Source organism: Scyliorhinus canicula, chromosome 8, assembly GCF_902713615.1.
Source record: "Scyliorhinus canicula chromosome 8, sScyCan1.1, whole genome shotgun sequence".
NCBI classification, from domain to species: domain Eukaryota; kingdom Metazoa; phylum Chordata; class Chondrichthyes; order Carcharhiniformes; family Scyliorhinidae; genus Scyliorhinus; species Scyliorhinus canicula.
In genome coordinates, this window is record NC_052153.1 from 152,705,250 (window position 1) to 152,725,469 (window position 20,220).

The 20,220-nt window shown below is 46.1% G+C and overlaps 1 protein-coding gene across 2 annotated transcripts in view; it reads left to right on the forward strand.

Moving 5' to 3' along the window:
• The window catches only part of arhgef28a (Rho guanine nucleotide exchange factor (GEF) 28a), a 571,388-nt gene that overhangs the window by 405,135 nt on the left and 146,033 nt on the right, over positions 1-20,220 (forward strand). For both annotated transcript variants that reach the window (XM_038805467.1, XM_038805468.1), the window contains 3 exons: positions 5,215-5,306; positions 17,619-17,801; positions 17,951-18,088. In XM_038805467.1, the coding sequence (XP_038661395.1) occupies positions 5,215-5,306; positions 17,619-17,801; positions 17,951-18,088 (413 nt within the window). The remainder of the gene's footprint in view (positions 1-5,214; positions 5,307-17,618; positions 17,802-17,950; positions 18,089-20,220) is intronic.

A 20,220-nucleotide genomic window follows, 5' to 3' on the forward strand; every position in this document is an offset into this window, starting at 1 on the left:
CAAAGTGCGGCTCACGACCCATGGGTGGGTTACGGGCGGGTGTCAGAAGGGTCTCAGAGCTAGGGGTCATAGTGTTCTGAATCTATCAGCTGCTAACGCAGAGTTTCCCAATGTCAGCATTCAGATGCCTGCAGGGAAAATCCTGCCTAAAATGTCAATTTGGTTGTCTGGAGGGAGAAATTGTCTTGCAGTTCCCCCACAACCCACCACCACTAACCCCTTCCCAGAGGCGACTCTGCTTCGAACATTATGCGCTGCAAAACGTTCCTCAACCTCTCCTGGCCAAAGTTGCAGCCCAAGAGTTGGCCCAGACATGGTGGAACTGCAGTTCCTGGACAAGGACCCCGTGTGTTCTGCCTCGATGCAGAACAGTGGTCCACTGGACGAAATCAAGGTGACCATACTCCCCCTCCTGAAGACCATCCTCCAGCAGAAAGCGACCATCATGAAACATAAGGAGACCACAGGAAAACTTACTGCCAAGTTCAGCAGGTCCGAGAGTAAAGTATGTCAGAGCCCTTGGTGAATGAGTGAGTGTATGTGTATGTCTGTGATGGAGAGATAGTCGCTCAGATGTCAGTTTTAATGTTGTCAGCATTCGTCAATATTGGTGGATTTTTTCTAACAGTGAATTTTAATAAATTTGCATCAAATACTCGAATTGCATTTAAGCCAATTGTAAATCAGGATTTTAATATCACTATTCTCATATTTATGGCTGTTTTATTTACAAGAACCACATTAGGCTCTCTCCCATTGATGTATGTTCTTAGTTCTCCCCACCTCAGTCTTTTTCCTTCACTTCTTTGTTTCCTTGAGGCTGTGTCCCACGATGAATGCAGGTTCATAATTGTTGCCGGTTCTTCAGTATCTCTCATGAGTAACTATCCTTCATGTGTGACCCTGGACAGTGAGCTTTTATAGATGGGGGGGACATCACAGACATATATGATCCTGTCCCTCACTCAATGTTGACATGAATTCAATGCATCAGAGGCTACTGGACAATGAATAAGAACAGGAAAGCGAGATGATTGATTTTCCCTGCCTTGCGTAGGGCAAGAAAACTTTAGTGTCTCAAACCCCGCCTTGAATCAGGATAGACTGGATTAGCGAACGTGGCGTGGGTCCCGAAGGTCGGCCAGCGTGGGTCCCAAAGGTCAGCCGGTGCGGATCCCAAAGGTCGGCCGGCGTGGGTCTCGAAGATCGGTCAGCGTGGGTCCCGAAGGTCAGCTGGCGTGGGTCTCGAAGGTCGTTCAGCTGGCAAAAATGGGTCCCGGGAAAAAAGTTTGAAAAACACTGATAGACTATAAAACAGAGAACATACAGTGCAGAAGGAGGCCATTCGGCCCATCGAGTCTGCACTGACCCACTTAAGCCCTCACTTCCACCCTATCCCCGTAACCCAATAATCCCTCCTAACCTTTTTGGTCACTAAGGGCAATTTAGCATGGCCAATCCACCTAACCTGCACATCTTTGGACTGTGGGAGGAAACCGGAGCACCCGGAGGAAACCCACGCAGACACGGGGCGAACGTGCAGACTACACACAGTGACCAAGCCGGGAATCAAACCTGGGACCCTGGCGCATGTGCGCCTCAGCTGTCTCCGCTCCGGCGCATGCACGTGGTTGCCGTCTCCGCGCCAGCGTGGAGCAACATGTCGGCGACCGTACAGCGGGCCCGCGCAGCAGGAGGTAGGCCCCCTCCAGGTGGTGGCCGACCGCTGATCAGAAGCCCCTGATCGCGGACTTGGACCCCGTGGAGGCTCCCCCGGAGTCAGATCACCCCCCTCCTCCATCAGGACATCCACATCGGCCGTGGGTCCGGGCTCCCACCGGTTGATACCAGGTATGATCCACGGTGGTGGAACTCGCCGGGAGTTCGGCCCATTGCACGCGGAGAATCGCCATGGGAGCGTATTTCAGCGGCCCTCGACCGACGCCGCAGCGACACTGTGGGCGCGATTGCCGCCGATACTCCGGTCGCCAGAGAATCGGCGGAATGGCGTGGCGGGATTCTCACGACACTGGCATCAATGGGCCTCCAGGCCCAGTAATTCCGGCGATTCGGAGAATCCCGGCCCACGTCTTTCAGGACTTGTGGGAGGAAACTGGAGCACCCGGAGGAAACTCAGGCAGGCACGGGAAGAACGTGCAGACTCCGCACAGACAGTGATCCAGCAGGGAATCAAACCTTGGAACCTGGCACTGTGAAGCAACAGTGCTAACTACTGTGCTACCGTACCACCCAAGTAGTGCCTTTCACAACCATAGAACAGCATTTTACAACCAATGAAGTGTGTTTGGAGTGTAATCACTCTTGTAATGTAGGGGACTTGCGGCCAATTTATGCACAGCAAATGTCATGGACACTGGATAAAAGCGGAGGCTGGAATCTGAAACCAAAGAGAAAATACTGCAACATCTCAGCAGGTCTGGCATCATCTGTAGGGAGAGAAAAAAGCTAATGTTTTGAGTCCAGATGACCCTTTGTTTTTATCAGTTTCGATGAGATCCCCTTGCACTCTTCTAAACTCCAATAAATATAATACCAACCAGCTTTATCTCTCCTCATATAGCAGTTCTGCCATCCCAGAATCAGCCTGGTAGATTGTTGTAAAAACCTATCTGGTTCACTATAATGTCCTTTAAGGAAGGAAATCTACCATCCTTACCTGGTCTGGCCTAAATGTGACTCTGAATCCAAAGCAATATAGTTTCCCAAATGCCTCACGAAATGGATGGTAGTTAGGGATGAGCACTAAATGGTGGCCCAACCAGCGGCACTGACGTCCTGTAAATGAATTAAAAAATAACAATTCTGACAAGCTGAGTGGGCAAATGCATGGCAGTTGAAGTATAATGTGGATAAATGTGAGGTTATCCACTTTGGTAGCAGAAACAGGAAGGCAGATTATTGGGCACGATTTACCGGCCCCCTCGCACCCAACATGGTGATGCAACGAGGCTGGTGAATCTCGCGAGAGGCCTCTCGTGAGATTCGCAACGTTTAAGACATCTCACGAAATTCATCCGAACTTCATGAGACGTCACAATCCGGATCGTGCTTGCGCTGGCTACCCTGTCAGTGCCCCTGCCAGTTCCACCTGGTCATCTTGGAAGTGCCAGGCTGACATCCAGGTGGCATCAGAAGTGCCAGGCCACCACCCTGTCCAAAGGGCATGTATCTGGGAGCCTCCAATCCCCTTGGAGACCCCCACAAATGCCGATCCGTCTGGTCCCCGTTATGGGGACTAGTACGAAACAGCACTCACCCAAGCGAAGAGATTGAATCCCAAAGCCTCGGGTACCTCCGGAATCTGCACATTAGAGTAGGGCTTACTGCCTCGCTCTAATGTGCAGATTTGCCAAAACGTGATCCCGCCCATTGTGGCCGGGATTCACCTTGCAACATCTCGCGAGATTGTACTGAACCACATGAGTTGTTGCAAGCTGGGTAGATCCCGGGAGTGGGGTCTCCCGGCTTTCAATGGCCACGCTGCACCGCCTGGAGCTGCTTTTCCAGCGTAGCGTGGCCGGAGGATTGCTCCCTTCAAAATGTTTTGGTTGAATTGCGCCCATTATCCGAATGGCTATAAACTAAGAGGGGAATGTGCTATGGGACGTGGATGTCCTTGTACACCAGTCGCTGACCCTCCAACACCCACACCGGGCAACCCTGGCCCGATAGATCGCAAAAAATGCCAGCGTTGCACTTTGGCAGTGCCAACCTGGTGGTGCCACTGGACGTCTTGGCAGGCTTGCACCAGGTGACACTGCCCAAGTGCCAGGCTGTCACTGTCAGGGTACCCAGGTGGCACCAGCAGTGCCAGGGCACCACGCTGCAGGTGCAGCCGGCGGTAAAGAAGGCAATGATATGTTGGTCCTCATAGTAAAAGAATTTGAGTATAGGTGCAGGGCCTTGATGAAACCTCATCTGGAATATTGTATGAAGTTTTGGTCTCCTTATCTGAGGAATGATGTACTTTCTGTCGAGGAAGTGCAGAGATCGTTTACCAGACTGATTCCTGGGATGGCAGGACTGACATGTGAGGAGAGATTGAGTCGGTTAGGATTATATTTGCTGGAGTTCAGAAGACCGAGGGGAGATCTCATAGAAACCTATAAAATTCTAACAGGACTAGACAGGGTCCTGATGCAGAAAGGATGTTCTAGATGGTGGGGATGTCCAGAACTGGGGTCATAGTCTTTTGGACAGCGATAAGAAGACTTTTCTTCACCTAGAGACTGGTCGGCCTGTGGAATTTGTTACCACAGGGACAGTTGAGGCCAAAACATTCTATGTTTTCAATAACGAGTTAGATGTAGGTCCTGGGGCGAAGGGGATCAAAGGATATGGGTGGAAGGTGGGAAAAGGTTACTAAATTGGATGATCAGCTATGAACCTAATGAATGGGAGAGCAGGCTTGAAGGGTTGAATGGCCTCCTCCTGCTCCTATTTTCTATGTTTCCATGGTTGACTGCATCTGTGAAAATCACAGTGAGTGACTGTTTCATCCCCAGAGTTAGGTTTGGGAGCAGGAAACAGTCCCGGCTTCTGTTTGGCCCCGCAGGAGGGATAATCCTGTTAAGGAAGTCACCCCTAATGTGGTGGAAATCCAGTGTTAATGCTCTGGATCATTATCCGGTGGCACCTACTGGTAAATGCGTTTTGTATGAGACCAGCGTAAAAAAGCTTGATTCAAAGAAAGAGAAAATAACTTTGATTCATTGAGCACTTGGTTATTTACGTGGTTTCGGTTACTCGTGGAACTTTTGCATGCATCTAATTACCTCAGAAGATTGAGTACATTTGGGAGGGTCCACAGTAACACAGATTTTACATGCTCTGTTCGAGTGAACTTAATTGGGTAAATACCATTTCTGTTCTTTGTAGATTTTTGTTCTGATACATTTTTAGCACTGATTTGTTCCGCAACTTCAAAGATTTTTTTTCTCGATATACCACATTTACCAGACCATGAGACGTTTCAGGATTTTAGACAGAAATATTTGCACATACTTTTCAGAACATAAGATGCATGGCAAATTTGTGTCATTTTTAGTGTGTCATGTGGTTGAGCAGCTATGATAATCATGTATTTTGAGGCACGTTGGATGACACTTGGTTGTCCAGTTGTGCAATTAACTGATTATTGCTGCAACAGGGTTTTTAATACGTCTTTTGTAATCTTTATTGTCATTGTTAAAGCTGTCCTGAGGAGGAGGAAGAACGATTGAGTGAATATGAAGAGGACAAGCGTATTGTTGAGGCAAGAGCAGCCAGGACCAGGAAATTCCAAGGTACATGCACATTACTGTTCACTGATCCCATTATCTTGAGTAAACAAATTAAATGCTGTTTCAGGAAAACACTTGGTAATTTTCCGAAAACAGGAAGCAATTTCTAAAGAAGTACACGCGCAAACAAAAACTGATTTATCAATGTTGATTCGGAATAGATGAGTTTTGCCAATCAGACCTTAAACTTAAAACACTAAACACTGAAATTACACTTAACCTGCGTAAGAAAGAAAATTTACTATAAATCCATAAGACAGCACCTTAATTAATTTGAGTAGCGCTGCGCTGTGAAGAAATCTTCCTCATTTAGCTATATAAGTGCTTTTCACATTGGAGTTCCCAGGAAAGTGAGCCCCTGGGATGAGAGGATGATTACAGGATGATAGCACACATGTTTTAGCAATGTTAGGTGTTAGTATGGAATTCTCTTTAATAAGATTCCTGGTAAGAAGTATGTTTCCATAAGACCACAAGGGTAGAAGCAGAAGAGGACATTTGGCCCATCGAGTCTGCTCCACCATTCAATGAGATCATGATGATCTGATGTGATAATCCACAACTCCACTTTCCTGCCTTACCCCATAACCCTTTTTTTTTAATAAACAATTTTATTGAGGTAGTTTTTGGCTTTGTAAACAGTTACAGACATCAACAGAAAGAAAGCAAAAAAGGCAAAAATGTGCAAACATCCATGTACTTTCAATACTTCAATCGTAACATACTGCACTAGCCCGCTCCTCTCCCCCTTACCCCATAACCCTTGATTCCCTTTTCAGCTTTCAGGTGAATTTCTGGTGAAAGTCAACTTTTGCAAAGTTGCGAAATCTCCATGTTTCGGTTCCTGAGTCACTGGAACTTTGTAGATCAGCTCATTTGGATTTTTCTGCAACAAAAGATCTCATGCCTCCTCCCCCCACCAAACACCAAGACTCCTCTTCACCCTGGCTCCTAAGTCCTGTCATTGTCAGAGAAGAGCTGGTTTAGGGAGGCGGTGGAGCTGGGAGAGAGTGGGTGGTGTTGGGTGCGGAGGAATGGTATCGGATCCAGGGGTGCTTGCAGGGGAGGAAGAGAGCTTGGGGTACTGGATGAGGGTGGTGGAGAAGCTGGGGTTGCTAGGGTGGGCATCTGCAATTAAAGTTGTCACATTTTTTTGATCTATCATTAAAAATACTTACCAGCCATTGAGCTGAAGACATTGGGTTGGATTGGATTGGTTTAGTGTCACGTGTACCGAGGTATAGTGAAAAGTATTGTTCTGTGTGTAGCTCAAACGTAGCATTCCGTACATTAAAAAAAATGCATATTAGGGCAAACATAAAATACACAATATAAATACATAGACACAGGCATCGGGTGTAGATGTGTGAAGAGATCACATCAGTCCATCAGTCCATAAGAGGGTCTTTTTTGGAGTCTGGTAACAGCGAGGAAAAAGCTGTTTTTGAATCTGTTTGTGTCCACTTCTGCTTTGCCACGGACCACAAGATCCAGGTCATTATCTGGGCACTATCATATTGCTGTGCAATTGGCTGTCATGATTCTGACTGAGCTGTCCTTTAAAAGTATTCAATTAGCTGTGTACTGCAGGTTGGGACACTTAAAGGTTATGTCGGCACTATATAAATATTATTCCCTTCTTTCTATGTAGAGTTTGGCTTCAAATATTCACCTGCCAAATCTCTGGAAAAGGTATTAGTCATTTGTAGATAAATACAAAAACATCTATATTTTTCAATTGTTCTCATTGGGTATACTATGGTCATGCTTAGCTTTCAAGGTCAGGATAAAATGAACTTGATTTCACAATCCAACCAACTATTTTTTTAATTTAATGCTGGCAGGAACAATACCCATCTTGAGTGTATTTTCCCAAAGTATCCCCATGACTCCGAGGCACACAGATGTTAAGACATGTGCCAGTATAACCTGCCACTGAAAAGTAGAATTAACCCTTTTACAAGAACACAAGAAATAGAAGCAGGAGTAAGCCACCAGGCCCTTCAAGCCTGCTCCACCATTCAATACGATCATCATTGATATATTCCGGCCTCAACACCTTTTCTGTGCCATTTCCCCTAAGCCCTTAATTGATCGATCCATCAAATATTTATTCACCTCCATTTTAAATACTTGTATTGATCCAGCCTCCACCACCCAGTCCGGGACAGAGAGTTCAGAGATTCACCGCCCTCTGAGAGAAGAAATTTCTACGCACCTCAGTTGTAAATGACCGGCCCTTTATCTTGTGGCTATGTCCCCTTGTTCATGACTCTCCCACGAGTGAAAACATCTCACCATCTACCATGACAACCCGTCTCAGTGCTTTCCCACCTATACTATTCCCAATCGTTTCTAACCATTGAATTCCTCACTTCCAATTCTGATATCACAGTTGTCCAGTTTTGTTTGCTATTATTGATATTGTGTTCCACAGATTTTAATTTGGCTTGGGAGTCAATTAGACTTTCTTTGTAAGTAGTATCTCCTCTTTGGCACCTCCTGAATACAGGCAAATGAAGATATAAAAGACAATTAGAACATAAGAAATAGGAGCAGGAGAAGGCCATTTGGACCCTGGGGCCTGTTCAATCATTCTATAAGATCATGTCTGATCTGCATGTGTCCTTAAATTCACTTTCCTACCTGTCCGCCATAACCCTGGACTCCGTTGTCAATCAAAAATCCATCTAATTCAGTCTTGAATAAATTTATTGACCTAGTCGGCACTGCTCTCTGTGGAAGTGAATCCCAAACACTGATCCTCTGGGAGAAAGGGTGTGGGACAATGGGAAGGTGTGGATTGGTGGTGGTGGCAGAGTATCTCCCAGGAAGCTTCCTATATCAGCCAGAGAGCAGGCCTTTTGTGTAGCCACACTTTGAGCAGATGGCCACCTCTTAAAGTGGCAGTGCACACGGTGTCATCGGTTTGGAGGGATTTGCAATGGGAGTCACACACTCGGCATTATTGAACCCACCTGCATTTGAAGGTGTGGTGGTTGAATGCATTGCTGCAGAGGCAGCACAAAAGGCTCCCCCATCAGTAGCCACAGGAAGCAGAGCAAGACAAAGCAGCCATACAGCAAGGGGGATTCAGACAAAGGCATTCAGTGCCCCCTAGTGTCTACTAGGATGAACTACCTGTAAATATCTGAGAGACAATGCCAGGTGACTCCACTTCTCTGAGATTGTGACTAACCTATGGTCCCTAATTCCGGTCAGCCGCTCGAGGGACTACAGTGGTAACTCAATGCCATTAAAGCTTAATGTTACAGTAAACCGAACGTGAGGTAATTCCAGGGTTCAACCAAGGAACTATGTGCAACAGGTCAGCAGGGGTCACTTCAAGGGGATAAACGACGACAACCAAGCTGCGTGGTCCATGGGCTTTGCAGCCGTAGCTGGTTCTCCACGAGTGCAGGGTGTGATTTACTGCACATAATGTCATCATCAAAGCATCCACTGACCACCCAGCTGCTTCCACCAACAGGACATGTTCCTAATTGTTAAGCGTACAGATTGTTTGTGATCATTGGAAATGGATTAAAATGTGTGCCAGATATTCAGAAAACAGCCATGACACTTACATAATTCGACAGTCATAGGTGCCACACCTGTTCACTCCATGGCAGCAACGTATTGGATGGATCCTTGAGAATTGGGGCTATCTTCAGCACCTGGCTCATGAAGCCCATGAGGAACCTTCATACTGGTGCTGAGGAAAGATGTAACACCAGCCACGGCTCCACAAGGGTGCTCACGAGCAGAGTATTGGTCTACTCAAGATGCTATTCCATTGCCAAGGCATGTCAGGGGAAGTTCTTCAGTATGATCCAGAGACAGCCTCACAAATTTTTGTGGTTTGTTACACCCTACAAACTCTGACATTGCAAAGTATCTTGATGAGGAAGAGGAGGCACATGCCTCATTGGAAAAGGAAGACCGGGAGGGACAGATATCTGTGTTGGAGGGACCACAGTGGCGGAGGTCAATGTAAGGGACGTGAGAGTAAACCTCACAGTTAGTCGATTCCAAAGCCCTGTTTTGCAATGAGAATCAGCTGAGAAAAGGTGGTCCTCTGTGACCAATGAAGCCAAATTTAATTCTTGTCAAAACCTCTTGCCTCGTTCCCTTCTGGTGATTGTTGCTCACACCCATTAATGTTGCAACACATCCTGTCCATTGCACATCCGCTGATGAGTCCTCCCATTCTGTCAGAAAGCCCTCAATGACAAGCATACTCCATTGAAAACCAAACAAAGTGTAATGCAACATGGACATCATGTTTACATAAACACAGAAAACCCAGTGCCACAATGGTGTATTTACCGGTCCTTCTTAAGACTTTGGTGAGTGCTTCAGGGATGTGCATCCCCAGTGCCTTGAGGCAGGCTGCTGTTCCCCATGCCCTGTGGCCTTTGATGACTGTGGCTCTTCTGGCAACCACTGCCACTGGAGGAGGCCAGCTCACTGGGTGAGAAGGTGAGGAGCTACTGACAGTCCTCAGAGTGCTATGTGAGGTACCCTTCTCAGCTGGCAGTCCCTCCAACCCCTTGTTGATGCGTGGCACTTCATCCCTTTCTGTGAGTGGAGCTGCTCCTGGACAGATGTCCAAAGGGATCTTCCATCTCTCGCTGACCCAGTGGATCACAGCTCCAGTAATGGTCTGCAGGCTCATGCTAACACCAAGCATTCACAAGGTGGTCTCCTCAGTCTGTCTCTCCGTGACGTTCATCAGCCCCTCCATGGAGAAAGCAATGTGCTCATCTGCCTGAGACTTTGCAGAGGTCACGGCCTCAATGGACTCCTCCATTGCCCGGCACTCGCCTGCTCAACACCTCAGGCATCTCCTTCAGATTCTCACTGTTTTTCTCTGCAACTGCAGCAGTCAATTGTGGCCAACATCAGAGGTACATCATCACCCTGGGACGCATCATGGAACTGGCCTCCAGAGGTCCTCTGAATGTCGGTTGTGTCAACTGTCACAGCCACCGTCATCTATTTCCATTCAACATTGAGGTGTTCACCAGAGTGTGACTCAGAGTCAATACACATGTGTCTACCCATTAGAATGTGTGCTGCTTAGTGCCTCTGAGACTGAATCACATTTGCTGTCAGATGTGAGAATAGGTGGCCAATTCCTCCTGCACATTACCTGGCATCATTTCTATCATGGAAAGGCAAACAAAATTAGGTCCTAAAATGATAAACTATGAACCATTCTGGTACAAACTAATCGCAAAGCGTACATGGTCCTCACTCTCCACGGCAGACACTCCAATCTTTGCATTTGACACCAAACAACCTTCCTACTCTCCAACCAGCTAAAGGGCCTCCACATCTCCGCAACGGTCAAATCACAGACATTGGGCACCCCTCTTCCAGCCTTGACTCGTTCCAACCTCTGGTGAGTCCTGCAAGAAGTGGACAGCAGGTTAGGCTCCAGATGAGGCTGAGGAAATCCACTCAACACTGGACTTGCCCCTGGTCCAACGGCAGGTGTGAGTCCACATCTATGTGATGTGGATATGCATTCAGTAATCCTGATGCAGTTGGCAAGGGTGCACAGGGTACACAACACATGACGGAATGACCAATCACTTACGATTTGAGTGACCCCCTCTGTCCCTGCCCACCTTTCATCCATAGTTTGCATGGTACACACTCAACATCACCCTTGCAGAATGGGGATCATTCATCCTTTACCTGTACTGGACACAATCTCACTGCTGGACATATTGGTTGCTGAACTCTGCATCGACCGGTGACCAGGCCTCATTGCTCATCCAGACTGGCCACTTTTGGCCAGCTGATGTGAGCAGAATCTCCTTACCTTCTCCAACCACCTGGTGGTCGCCGAGCGAGGTGTAGCTGAGTCTTGGGGCAAACCAATATCCACATCTCCTTCACTGTTAAACTTTAGTCCAGATCAGACTTTCCTGTGTAAGTCCTGAATGGTGTGCTTGTGATGGGTACTCAAAAGTTTTGTGCAATAATTTTTACCTTTGACATTCAGCTCCTCACACATCTACAGAAGCCCTTGGTTTCCCTCACCTTTTATAGTGAGTGCTGATGTGGCTGTCTTTCAAAAATGACGTTGGCATCAGCACCTGTGTCAGATGCTCTATGGGACTATTGCCCCTGTCATGTGATCACCCCCCCCGTATTCTTTCTGTTATTTTGCCAGCCAAAGCTTGATCATTTACAGCCGGATGCTGGAGATCTGTGCCAACTTGCTGCCACCTTCTCCTGCCATGACTAAATTCCATATAAAATAATAAAATACTTGCACTCATTTTTTTTTCCAGTGATCAACACTACTGTAACATTAGCACAACAAGATTATGGCCTAAGTTGGTCTTGGGAAAATTGGTATGTGCGGTAGAACATAGAACATTACAGCGCAGTACGGGCCCTTCGGCCCTCGATGTTGCGCCGACCCGTGAAACCATCTGAAGCCTATCTGACCTACACTATTCCATTTTCATCCATATGTCTATCCAGTGACCACTTAAATGCCCTTAAATTTGGCGAGTCTACTACTGTTGCAGGCAGGGCGTTCCACGCCCCTACTACTCTCTGAGTAAAGAAACTGCCTCTGACATCTGTCCTATATCTACCACCCCTCAATTTAAAGCTATGTCCCCTCGTGTTGGTCATCACCATCCGAGGAAAAAGACTCTCACTGTCCTCCCTATCTAACCCTCTGACTATCTTTTATGTCTCTATTAAGTCACCTCTCAGCCTTCTCCTCTCTAACGAAAACAACCTCAAGTCCCTGAGCCTTTCCTCGTGAGACCTTCCCTCCATACCAGGCAACATCCTAGTAAATCTCCTCTGAACCCTTTCCAAAGCTTCCACATCCTTCCTATAATGTGGTGACCAGAACTGCACGCAGTACTCCAGGTGCGGCCGCACCAGAGTTTTGTACAGCTGCAGCATAACCTCATGGCTCCGAAACTCAATCCCCCTACTGATAAAGGCTAGCACACCATATGCCTTCTTAACAGCCCTATTAACCTGGGTGGCAACTTTCAGGGATTTATGTACCTGGATGCCGAGATCTCTCTGTTCATCTACACTACCAAGAATCTTGCCATTAGCCCAGTACTCTGCATTCCTGTTACTCCTTCCAAAGTGAACCACCTCACACTTTTCCGCATTAAACTCCATCTGCCACCTCTCAGCCCAGCTCTGCAGCTTATCTATGTCCCTCTGTAACCTATAACATCCTTCAGCACTATCCACAACTCCACCGACCTTCGTGTTATCTGCAAATTTACTAACCCATCCCTCTTCCATGTCATTTATAAAAATGACAAACAGCAGTGGCCCCAAAACAGATCCTTGCGGTACACCACTAGTAACTGAACTCCAGGATGAACATTTGCCATCAACCACCACCCTCTGTCTTCTTTCAGCTAGCCAATTACTGATCCAAACCGCTAAATCACCTTCAATCCCATACTTCCGTATTTTCTACAATAGCCTACCGTGGGGAACCTTATCAAACACCTTACTGAAATCCATATACACCACATCAACCGCCTTACCCTCATCCACCTGTTTGGTCACCTTCTCAAAAAACTCAATAAGGTTTGTGAGGCATGACCTACCTTTCACAAAACCGTGTTGAGTATCGCTAATCAACTTGTTCTTTTCAAGATGATTATAAACCCTATCTCTTATAACCTTTTCCAACATTTTACCCACAACCGAAGTAAGGCTCACAGGTCTATAATTACCAGGGTTGTCTCTACTCCACTTCTTGAACAAGGGGACAATATTTGCTATCCTCCAGTCTTCCCGCACTATTCCCGTCGACCAAGATGACATAAAGATCAAGGACAAAGGCTCTGCAATCTCCTCCCTGGCTTCCCTGAGAATCCTAGGATAATTGGCATGTGACATGATCTTTAAGAAATAAGATCTATTAAAACACGTACTATATATGTATTTTTTAAAGTTACTCGTTGCAACTTTCCTAAATTATTTCATTCAAGGGTGGTACTGTGAGCATTATAGTATATGTCAGAATGTTAAATGACGAGGCCATCTAATGCGAAAATTAGTAATTATTCTTGAGACCCAATAATCATTTGGTAGTACAGACCTTTAGTATGCTGAAAAAAGACACTGGTTAAGGAATCTGCAGGGGTTTCTCCACTACTACAGTTTATTGCAAGCCTAGCTTAAATGGTCAATATATGCATTGGGAGTCTTACATATTGGTCTTATTGGTAATCTTGTAAATAGGGCCCAAGCCATTTGCTTACCGGGCAAGCTTGATACTGAAATCGGGCGCATTAAAGAGGTCCTCAGGATAATAGCTATTCTGATCAGATTGTTTCAGACTGTATATCATATAAATTGTTAAACGTACCTCAGCCTGTCATTTTTGGCTGAAAAATGCTCAGTCTGTGCACTGAAAAGTGCCCAGTCTACTTTCATAGAATTATAGAATCCCTACAGTGCAGAAGGAGGCCATTTGGCCCATCAAGTCTGCACCAGTCCTTCAAATAAGCTCTCTACCCATGCCCACTTCCCCCTATTCCCAGAACCTAGCCTGGACATCCCTGACACTAAGGGACAATTTAACATTGCCAGACCACCTAATCTCTTTGGACTGTGGGAGGAAACCGGAGCACCTGGAGAAAACCCACGCACACACAGGGAGAAAGTGCAAACTCTACACAGACAGTGACCCAACGTCGGAATTGAATCCAGATCTCTGGCACGGTGCCGCCCTTGGAAAGGCAATGGATCTAAAAATTTGGGCAACAGCTGAAGCTAGCAATTTGACGCTGCTACTATGCAGTAGCAACATGAGCAGAATTCACCACTAAATGGGTATTGCCGTCAAGCCAAACAATGTTTGCCTTTCACAGAAACGAATAATGTGGTATATGAATTGCAGAGCCAGTGTAATGTTAGGTACATAGGCCATACAACCCAATGACTGGCAGATTGTATCAAACAGTATGTCCCAGCCGCTGTTCACAACAGGCAAGGTGCAGACCATACCCAACCGGCCTGTGCTTGCAAACTCAAATCATAGTGGGATGTGATTCTGCAACAGACCAACATTTGCTCAATAATCCTCAGTGTGCTAAGAATTATACTGGCACCCAATTTAACGTTGTCAGTTGGGCTCATGGTGTGGCAGGTTACTGTCTACTGTAAGTTACATATACTAATATACAGGGCCCTGTTCATTGCAGACAGAAAGAACATATACACACATTGCTTCTGTTCAGCTGAACAAAATAAGGGATAGCCATTTGCTGGCTCATTCCTCAGGGCAGTGCCATGACCAATCAGTCAATCTGCCAGGTTTAAAATGCTCAAACAAAGCTTCACAATTTACTGCCGATCAGCATTAATTGGTGCATTCTCCATGACAACTCGTCTCCAATCAGATTCCACTTGACAACCAATCAGCACTCTGTCCTCATATAGTTGTTGTTTCCCCTGACATTGGTGTTCTTGTGATTGTCCTGATGTGTGCAAGACAAAAAGCTTCAACAAAATCTTTTTTTCGGCAATATTCTTAAGAACTAGACAGAATGATTTATCTAAAAAAAAATGCAGAGCACATGAACAAATTCTGCAAGTATCTGACTTCATAATATAACTTGAAGTGTACCTGTAGCCAAATTAGGCTTTCTCCCGTACCAGCCTCCCCGAACAGGCACCGAAATGTGGCCACTGGGGGATTTTCACAGTACTTTCATTTGAAGCCTACTTGTGACAATAAGCGATTTTTATTTCATTTTCATTTCAGTAGGGAAACAATTTGAATGGTTCAAGAGACGATAGAACCAGCAAGTAAAAATTAAGTTTAAAAAAAACACAAGGGGCTGGATTCTCTATTTCTGCGTCTAAGTGTTGACGCCAATGAAGGATCCGTGGAGTTCCACAATGGAAAAACCGGCGCCACACCCGCACCGATTCCGCTACCAGTGAGGGGCTAGCACTGGTGCTGCGTGGAACATCTGCAGAACATGTGTAAGACGGTGGGGGAAATCACCAGGTCTGTGATGGACACATGGAGGGCTGACAAGCTGCAGCCACGCGTACACTATGCAACCCCACACATGCATCGATCATGCCCAAATAGATGGTGCCGGTTGGTGGATCGTGCCCGTCCACCCCACCTCCTGGCCTCCCCCCACTACTCCCCCAGCCCTGGCAGAAGTTGCCCCGGACTGCGGCACGACTGTCGGCAAAGTATGACGGTGCTGGACACTCTGTACGTTCTCCCTCTCTCCGCCGCCACCACGCCAGGTTCACGACTGTCGGCAAAGTATGGCGGTGCTGGACACTCTGTACGTTCTCCCTCTCTCCGCCGCCACCACGCCAGGTTCACGACTGTCGGCAAAGTATGGCGGTGCTGGACACTGTCTGTACGTTCTCCCTCTCTCCGCCGCCACCACGCCAGGTTCACGACTGTCGGCAAAGTATGGCGGTGCTGGACACTGTCTGTACGTTCTCCCTCTCTCCGCCGCCACCACGCCAGGTTCACGACTGTCGGCAAAGTATGACGGTGCTGGACACTGTCTGTACGTTCTCCCTCTCTCCGCCGCCACCACGCCAGGTTCACGACTGTCGAGATTACATGTGGACCGCGCCGTCGGGAACTTGGCCCATCGGAGGCGGAGCATCGTGGGTGGACCCGATAATGAGATGCAAATGCGGTTGAAACTGCACACGGCGCCCAACACAATGACTCCAATTTGGAGGGGGCGGAGCATCACGACCCAGCGTCAAACCGCCGCCTGTTGCGGTTTTGGCATCGGGAACTATTCTCCGCCTGATCGCCGTTCCTGATTTCGGGGTCGGGCAACAGAGAATCCCAAACAGGATTATCCAAAAAGATAAAAGAACTGGGAAAGTGGTCACAGGGGTTTGCGATTAACCTAAAAGTCTACAATCCAAGGCTGTAACAATGATTAGAAATACAGGGGGTTTATATGTCATGTGGAAGTTAATTCATGTAGTATTAATTACATATGAAATCAATAGAAAAAATACAGAAATATATAATAACCCATTAGAAATGTTGGTAATGTATTATCATCCTTGGTTCAACAGTTCCAATTTTGTTTTAATTTGCCTTTTCATTTATTATTAATGGTAAAATAGGATTTCAGGAGAAGACTAGTAATATAAGTTATTAGACTTTTGCAACTCCCCCCAGTATTCCCTGAGATAAATGTGTTCAATCTCCTATTTGGATTTTAGATGAGTACCCTGACGAAGGTAATATCCCAAATTTATTTATTCACATTTTATAGAGAGAATTGTTAGGTATTCTATTTTTATTATGCTTTTAGGAGGAGTAGTAAAAACAGTACCCGTTTGTCAGAAACCTTCCTTCCTATTTCCTTTTTTGTATCTGTTTTTTTTGGTGCATGAACCCACAATGGGAATGTGCCTTTAAGCAGTGGACTCATGATGGAGCAGCTGCTAGTCAGTAGACTATGTTCCAGGTTTTGTATTTTGGCGAGGAGAAAACAGACTCGTAAGTGCTGAGTGGATCCTAAGAACCAGCTTTGGAGGAAGGCGGTTCAATTGGCTGGCTGGCAATCTGTGGGTTCTCCGGGGACAGTGTTCTGGCTGACAACAGTGAGTGATTAGTTCCTGCGGGATGCTTTGAGAGAGCTGGGCAGAAGTGATTCGACCTTGAAAGGAGAAGGAGAGCTCTCTCTCTCGCTGCTGAAGTAAATAACTGCTATACAGTATTGTCCTGAAACCAGTGAGTGCCGGGCACATCGTTACAATAAATTTGAAACGATCTTGAATCTACAGAGAAAGGGCCTGTTCCTGTGACGTACTTTTCTTTGTTCTATCTCGAGCCTAGAAGGAAGAAATGCGGAAACAAAAACTTGAACTCCAGAAAGTCATTCACTGGAAGCCATCCTAGTGCATCAGCGATCCTTTATTCTTTTATTTCATCATTATTTTCTTCCTTCTATGTTGTGTCAGTTGAAAAGGGGGGAGGATTAGGAAAGGGGTATCAGAGAGTCAGTTACATTTTTGTCAGTTTAATTATATTACTATCAAATAATAAAAGGTTATTTGTGTTTAAAATTTTCACACCTGGTGAATGCAGTTTATTGGGCTCAGCCAAAGTGCTCATGTATTTTAAAAACAACATCTAATTTCATTTGTGTTGCGACTCCGGGTCAAGTGGAACTGCAATTGACCGTGCACTAGCCCAGGGGGTCGTGACACTTTGCACTGTGGTGAACTATATCTTAACACATTCAACTGCAGATATTTGCATAAATGTTTGCTGATCTTTCTGCACAGAGCGACTGAGTTCTCAAGATCAGCTAGTTTGCAGTAGTTTGGAGGAGAAGCTGCGAATCTATGCAGAAATGGCTGAAAAAAATGGCTTTGAAGAAGCTGGTCTGGAAACGCAGCTTTTGATCAAACCGGATACCGTTGAGTTTCCACAAGCTGGATTTTTATTGACTGCTGCAGTCAGGGAGGGTAGGAATATATTCATCCTTTAAATTGCACTTCTTTGTCATTTAATATCAGATTGATAAATAACACTTTTTGCATATAAGTTTGATGAATCAGATCAATACTGTTTATTTATTACTGCCATCTGTTTTTATTTTCTCCTTGTTCTGCAGCTGAAAGCCTTCATACCCTACTGACATCTCAACCGTGCAACTTTGCTCAGCAGCCGCGGGAGAGTTTGGGTGAACCAATGGTGTCACACAAGCTTGAAATGTTTGGGAGCTGCAGCCATAATGCGCCACCATCTATACGTAAGTAGGATCTAAGCTAGTCATAGGACTAATGCATTCAATGGATGTTCATACAGTTGTCAGATTATTTAAAAAGAAACTCTACCTGTGCTTTATACAGAAAAATAGAGTAACTGTTAAAGAAATGTTTGATTTCCAGCACACACATTTCTTTCTTTTTTTGAACCTATCAATAATGAGTTTGAGGATTCTGAGGACCCAGGAGACCCTTGCAGGCGAATAAACGCAAATTATTTTGCAGTCAAAGAAAATGGCCGCTATGAAGACATATTCACAATAATTCTCTGTCAGGACTACCAGTGGGCGTCCACTGAGAGCATCAACATTTGCCATCTGTACCACCCTGGTGATGCTGAAACGTACACTCGCAAGCTGCTAATAGCCTTGAAGGTTATACTGGGTTAACAGCTGGGAAGAAAGTAGCCGCCTTTTTACCCTTACAAATACCTCCTCTTGCGCTCCTCATGCCCATCTTTGGTTCTTCTTCAGCCGCTCATGTAGGAGTGCCAACAGAGTGGCTAATTTCAAGATAAATTTCCCATCATAGTTCACAAGCCTGGACTTCAGGGGTTGAGTTATGTAGGGAGATTATACAAATTATGCCAGTTTTCTCCAGAATTTAGAAGGTTAAGGGGTGATCTTATCAAAGTCTTCAAGGTATTAACAGGAAGAGATAGGGTGGGAAAAGATAAACTGTTCCTGTTGGTTGGAGATTCTAGATCTAGGGGCATAGTCTAAAAAATATGGCTGGGCCGTTCTGAATTACAAGCCAGCTGTTTAGCCCACTGTGCTAAACCAGTCCCTACAACTGGCAATTGATTCTAGACTAGCTTTTAGGTTTAAATCTGAGATAGAAAATGTTTTGTGAAGCAAAGGTATTAAGGGTTAGGGGCCAAATATATGCAGGTATATGGAATTCGGCCACATATTAGCCATGACCTCATTGAATGGCGGAGCAGGCTCAAGGGGTTGAATGACCTACTCCTGTTCCTATGAGCCCCAAAAATGACCTTAATTTGGTCATATTTTCTTGTGTTGGGACTCCTTTCATGACCTGGACCTTTTCTTCGACTGGGTGCAAGCTATCCTTGAACATGCCTGCCTTTGTCTTAACCACAAACTTGCCTCGCTTCAGGTGGACATCCGCCTGGGAGAATGGCCTGAGGACCTCCACCTGTTCCTTCTCGGTGACCCGTGAAATTAGCACATTTTCTGGTATACTGCCACTTTGGGAAATCCCTGGAGGATACCTTCCATCACACATTGTAATATCGTGCGTGTGGATGAGACCCCGAAGGGGAGCCGTGTATACTTGTACAGATCACTGTGGGCATTGATGGTCACGTACTTCCGTGATGCTGCATCTAGTTCCAATCGGAAATGCGCATTTTGTGGGTTTTAAACTCTCATTTGCCAGTGCTTCCCTGTGTATAAAACACATGGGCTTTGCATCTTGATTTGCATTGGCACAATTGACAAAGAAATACTTCAAGAAATCATCTTTATACTTCTTTGTTCCCGTTTCAGTTTTGCCTTGATGGATTGTTCACCAGAAAGCCTGGAGCTCTGTATACAGCTCACATCAACACTTCTTTGCCCTGCCGTGGACTCTCCTGAGAAGCTCTCTCCAGCAGACTCAGTAGTCAGATCCTGGCCTGTTTGTGTCGCCGGCATTCTCAACGTAAAAGCTAGTTGAGGCTGTCATTCTTAAAAGTTCGTCTCAGCCTTTGGGCGCTTCTTCCCCAATACCATGGGTGGCACGGTAGCACAGTGGGTAGTACTGTTGCTTCACAGCTCCAGGGTCCCAGGTTCGGTTCGATTCCTGGCTTGGGTCACTGTCTGTGTGGAGTCTGCACGTTCTCCCCGTGTCCGATGTGAGCTATATCCAGAGCGAACTAAGTAACCACTAGAGGGAGCACCAGAGATGTCATGACATGCAGACATACAGCCAATGGGTCATTACAACAGGACACAACCAATGGGTAATCAGGACACCCAGAGGTGGCATTACCACAAGGGGGCACTTCACAGCCCATATAAAAGGACAGGGCACACATGCTCTGCTTCTTTCCACAGACATACATCTGGAGAGTACATCAGGGTTGATCAGCAGCATCACACCCAGCACGTGG